The sequence below is a fragment of the Colobus angolensis genome, unplaced genomic scaffold, assembly GCF_000951035.1.
Source record: "Colobus angolensis palliatus isolate OR3802 unplaced genomic scaffold, Cang.pa_1.0 Scaffold283, whole genome shotgun sequence".
Lineage (NCBI taxonomy): Eukaryota > Metazoa > Chordata > Mammalia > Primates > Cercopithecidae > Colobus > Colobus angolensis.
The window spans coordinates 1,637,110-1,642,270 of record NW_012116077.1 but is presented as its reverse complement, the minus strand read 5'-3'; the positions used below and the strand labels follow the sequence as shown (position 1 = coordinate 1,642,270).

At 36.7% G+C, this 5,161-nt stretch overlaps 1 protein-coding gene across 1 annotated transcript in view; it reads left to right on the top strand.

Moving 5' to 3' along the window:
- The window catches only part of MMGT1 (membrane magnesium transporter 1), a 12,138-nt gene extending 7,215 nt beyond the window's left edge, over nt 1–4,923 (top strand). The window contains exon 4 of the mRNA XM_011948762.1: nt 1,834–4,923. Coding sequence (XP_011804152.1) covers nt 1,834–1,993 — 160 coding nt within the window. The 3' untranslated portion in view covers nt 1,994–4,923. The remainder of the gene's footprint in view (nt 1–1,833) is intronic.
- Nucleotides 4,924–5,161: the final 238 nt, after the last annotated feature.

Below are 5,161 nucleotides of genomic sequence, written 5' to 3'. Positions count from 1 at the left end.
CCATCCTCTTTCTATCCTCTTGTCTCAGCTTAGTCTTTGGGAGAATAAGTGGTTTTCGGTTTCCTCTCTCACTTGAACCTAGTCTGTGAGATAAGCTCTGCTTCCAGGCCCTTTTCTACTACTGGATTAAAAGTATATTTGTTATTCTGCTTTCCTTTTTTCTCCTGGAATACTTCTAAGCTATTTTCATGAACTGTGTTTGCTTTTATTTTTCATATTTTTACTTTCCTAAAATCATCCTTTAGGTTTGTTCAATTCCATCTCTGGACTTTACTCACCTTCTTGATCGTGGACATGATACCCCTTTACAATATTTTCTTAGAAGGAGTCACAGTAAACATTTATGTATTAGAGGAAAGTCATATCCCCCTTTTACTTTTAGTTCATTATGTACATTTTATTATTTATTTTTATTTATTTATGGAGCCAGAGTCTCTATCAACCAGGCTGGAGTGCAGTGGCATGATCTTGGCTCACTGCAACCTCTGGCTCCTAAGGTCAAGTGATTCTCCTGCCTCAGCCTCCTGAGTAGCTGGGATTACAAGCACCTACCACCACACCCGGCTAATTTTTGTATTTTTAGTAGAAACGGGGTTTCACCATGTTGGCCAGATGGTCTCAAACTCCTGACCTCAAGTGATCCACCCGCCTTGGGTTCCCAAAGTTCTGGGATTACAGGTGTGAGCCACCGTGCCCCACCCAATATGTACATTTTAAGGAGTTACATAGCAGGCCTCCTTTTTTGTATGGGGGTATGCTTGGATGTTTAGGTGGGCTGACTGAGATTTGAGTTCTTATCAAAGGAAGAGTTCTCCTATCCTTTCCAGGAAAATAGTGTTGAAAAACAAAAACCATAAAGGCCACAGACCAAAGCGTTTGAACTCTTTTAGACTATATGTCTCTCCCTGGAAAAGTAGAAAGGATACTTTACTGTCATCACTGCTTGCTCTTACAAAGAGTCTACCAAGAATCACAGGCAAAGGGCCAGGAAAGAAAGAAGTAAAACAATGTCATTAAGTAGGTGGTGGAAAAATATGTGTTTGGACAATAGCAGGTACAAAGGGCCAAAAGGAATTTTTTGTTGTACTTGAAAGATTCTTGGAAAACAGATCTGTGAAACGATCATATGGCTTGAATAATGAGGGTCAAATGAGAATAATCAAAGCTGTAATCTATGTGCTGCTTTTTTAAAAAGACTGTTCGGCATGGGTTACTGTTAGATTTACAGGGGAGATTAATAGTTGAGCTAGTATTTGTGTTGTTATTCGTAGGCATTCTGGAAGGAATGGCTGAATAAAAAAAATGTATTAGAAGCCGGGCATGGTGGCTCACACCTGTAATCTCAGCTCTTTGAGAGGCTGAGGTAGGAGAATTGCTTGAACCCAGGAGTCTGAGACCACCTGGGCAACATTGGGAGACCCTGTCTCTACAAAAGATAATAATAAAAAAATAGCCATGTGTGGTGGTGTGCAGCTGTAGTGCCAGCACTTGGGGGGGCTGAGATGAGAGGGTCGCTTGAGTCCAGGAGTTTGAGGCTGCAGTGAGCTATGATTGCGCTATTGCACTCCAGCCTGGGCAACAGAATGAGACCCTATCTCTATTTTTTTTAAAAAGAAGAAATTTGAGAGCTTTATGCTGCTCTTTGAGGTTTCTTATTTTCTTTGTATAGGAAAAGAGATATAGTATGATTATTATTTACAGTCTGATTTCATGTGTTAATAGTTGTTAAAAAATATAACCCATAGTAAATTGATAATTCATTAGAAGCCTACTTATTTTCAAGTAGTGTTTTATAAAGGTTTATCTAAAATTGATGCTTTTTTTTCTTTTAAGGACATTTGATACGCTAAGGAATCACCCATCCTTTTATGTATTTAATCATCGTGGTCGAGTACTTTTCCGGCCTTCGGATACAACAAATTCTTCAAACCAAGATGCATTGTCCTCTAACACATCATTGAAGTTACGAAAACTCGAATCGCTGCGTCGTTAAGATTTTTACAAATTATAATAATAGGACAGGACACAGAGCTGGAATATTGGAGTTTGGGGTATAAAACACTCCTCCCTGCCCCCCATTAGTATTTATATTGATCTTTCAGACCTACTTTAGAAAAAACCATGGCCCTCATTTGTATACTGTTAATCCAATCATTAATGCAGTGTAGGTTATATGTGAAATAAGTCTTTGGTATTTCATATAGGAATTTTTTTTTCATTTAAATCAAATCCACATCTTTTGTAAAAGCCACTGTTTTGAACACATTTCCTTGAAAAATGTTGTTGGTTTTTGTGATTATTTATTTTTTTAGATTTCTTTTGCACTACAGTTTTTGGAATCCTTTTGGAAATACTGTGTGACTGCTGCATTTTGCAGCATGAATTATGGTAAAATCGTCTTCAATTCTTAACAAATGGACTTCCCTAATGAGACCAAAATGGTGATTTAGCAGGTTTTCTTGTGTCCCCTAAAAAGTGGCTCTGCTTCAGAAGTACTTGCCAGTTTTTAATTTATTTGTGACTTTTCACCCTACCCTGCTCCCCTATACCTTCTACCATCGGCTGTCTTGTTTCATCATTTTTCTGAGATTCTGTGTGCAGTGAGCAATTTTTGTGTCAGAAATTCTTTGTCAGAACAAATATATTTAACAAGCTCAACTTGCTGTAAAGCTACTTGTGTTCTCTTAATTTGTCTGTAAAAATTTCCCTTATTGATTATATAGTGTAAGAATAGTTGAAGACTAGTTGAAGACCTTTTGTGATTTCATTATCTTGCCTATGCAGAAGAAAAATCATTGAGGAAAATTGTCATTAGCCAGTTTAACTGATTCAAACTCTTGTTTATTTCATACTAAACTAGTGAATAAGTGAAATAAAGGAAACTCGTCATTAATCTAAAGACAGAGTTCAAAGGAATAGGGCCAAATATATTCTCAATATTTGGAACTAATGTTTTTAAGGTTTTTAGAAAAATCAGGTCATTTAAGAAATTGTTTTGTAGTTTCTGATTTATAGAGGCTTCAAGTTTTCCATCTTCACTGTATGTTGCTGAAAGTGAGGATGAGGATACACAGTTGATATTTTTAGAAACAGTAATTTTACTTTTAAGGAAATTGGCTAGCTCTTTGAGCTAGAGAGCTGTAGGAAGCTCAACATTCTTTGTAGAGAACGTTGCTTTTGTTGGATTGTACAGGTATAAAAACATTGCTTTTGTTGAATTGTATAGGTGTAAAGGGAATAACTGTATGCAGGTTTGAAAAGGAAATGTGCTTTAGGCACGAGTCATAAGATGCCATTGTACTTGTAGGTATTTTATTTTCCATTAGAAATGAACATCAGCTCTTCTCTTCTGACTGGTAACACATAGCCCCAAAGCACAAGATTATTTTTTCATTGGGTTTTTATTGCTGTTGTTTAGTTTTGGTTTGTTAACGCCAACCCAGTCTGTCTGTGGAACACTGACTCTGCTCTCTAATGAGAACAAAGTTAGAAATCTGCTGATAACCTAAAATAATTTAGAAATGAATTAAAAATGTGAAGTCAGGGGTTAAAGTGACGATGATAAAATAGCATGCAAGAAACAAGCTCCTTCCATCAGACTTGGCTACTGTTTTCTTCTAGTATGATTTGGTTTGGAAGAGCCTCTTGTTTCCTTCTCTTTGAGGTATGTCTTCCTTTCTTAATATGTTTGTAACATTATTGAGATATAATTCACATACCTTACAATTCACCCATTTTAAGGGTACAATTCAGTGGTTTTTAGTGTATTCACAAAGTGGTGTAACTGTGACCACGGTCAATTTTAGAACATTTTGTTACCCCAAAAAGAAACCCTGTACCCTTGAGCAGTCACCTCTCATTTTCTCCCAGTGTCCACCCACTCCCAGCCCCTGGCAACCACTAATCTATATCTCTCTCTGTAGATTTGCCTATTCTGATCGTTTCATATAAATGGAATTCTACAATATTTGGTCTTTTGGGACTGGATTCCCAAATGTTGTTTTCTATTTGGAGTGAGAAAATTCTTCTCATCTTGAGAACTCTTACTGCTGTGAAAGGGAGTGGTTGGTAAAATCAATAGATTTCAGGCAGGAGGGCCAGATACCTAACAGGTTTTTCTCCGTGAATCTTATGCCGAATAGTTTTTCCTCATAACCAAGCATTTATGATGTATTGCTGCTTAAAATATTGTGGCTAGTCTCTAGAATGGATGTTGAAATCTTTGCCTCCTCAGTCGGGAAGAGTCCTGCTGAAAATCAGGCTAAAAATCAGGCCAAATGACTTGGCAAATAATTGACAAAGTGTTTTTCAGGTGTGTCTATTTTTGCTAGCAGCTTGTATACCTCAGGCCAGGTGAGCTCCCCAAATTTCTTTTTTCATTTACTCCAGTGAGTTTCTGCTGTCTCTCTCAAGTATGTACCATAGGACTTAAAGGTGATTTGGATGCGTTGTAACACTGCTAAATGTACTAAGTACAGAATTTTATTTACAGTACTATGAGACAGTCAGTTATTGCCTAGGGTAGTTCAAAAATATGATGTCAGCTAGTTAAGCTTTTATTTGACTGATGTCAGTGATATTCAGAAGTGTGTACCAATCAAGGCTCTTTAAAATACAGAACGACTCACTTAATAACCAGGGAACCAGCCAAATACTGTGTAGCCGCAGAATATGCATATCAATGAACTGGAGACGATTATTCTCTGTAACTCCCTAATGATTGTTTTCTAAGTATTGTGGCTTCTCAGTGACTTGACAGCATCTTCCTGGTTGTATGCGGCCTGTTTACATGAAGTATTGAGTAATGTTTGTTGTGATCATCAATGCCTGTAACACCAAACTAAACACATGTTTTTGGGATATGTTTCCAATCTTTAAATGACCTTGCCCTGTCCAATAAATGAATGATTGTCTCACCCTGTTTTTGGTAGTGTTTTTTTGGGGGTTTTTTTTTTTTTTTTTTGGACGTTTAATCTCGTTTCTTCTGCTTTTCTGTCCCCAGAAAAATGTAAGAGCTAATTTTATGACTGTATTTTTCTACTGTGATGCTGTTTTACTAAATTCAATGGATAACTTAATTGTACATGTAAAATCTTACTGCAGTTTTATGTTTTTAATAGTCAAAATAGAATGTATAATCTTGATGATGTTTATAAATCAT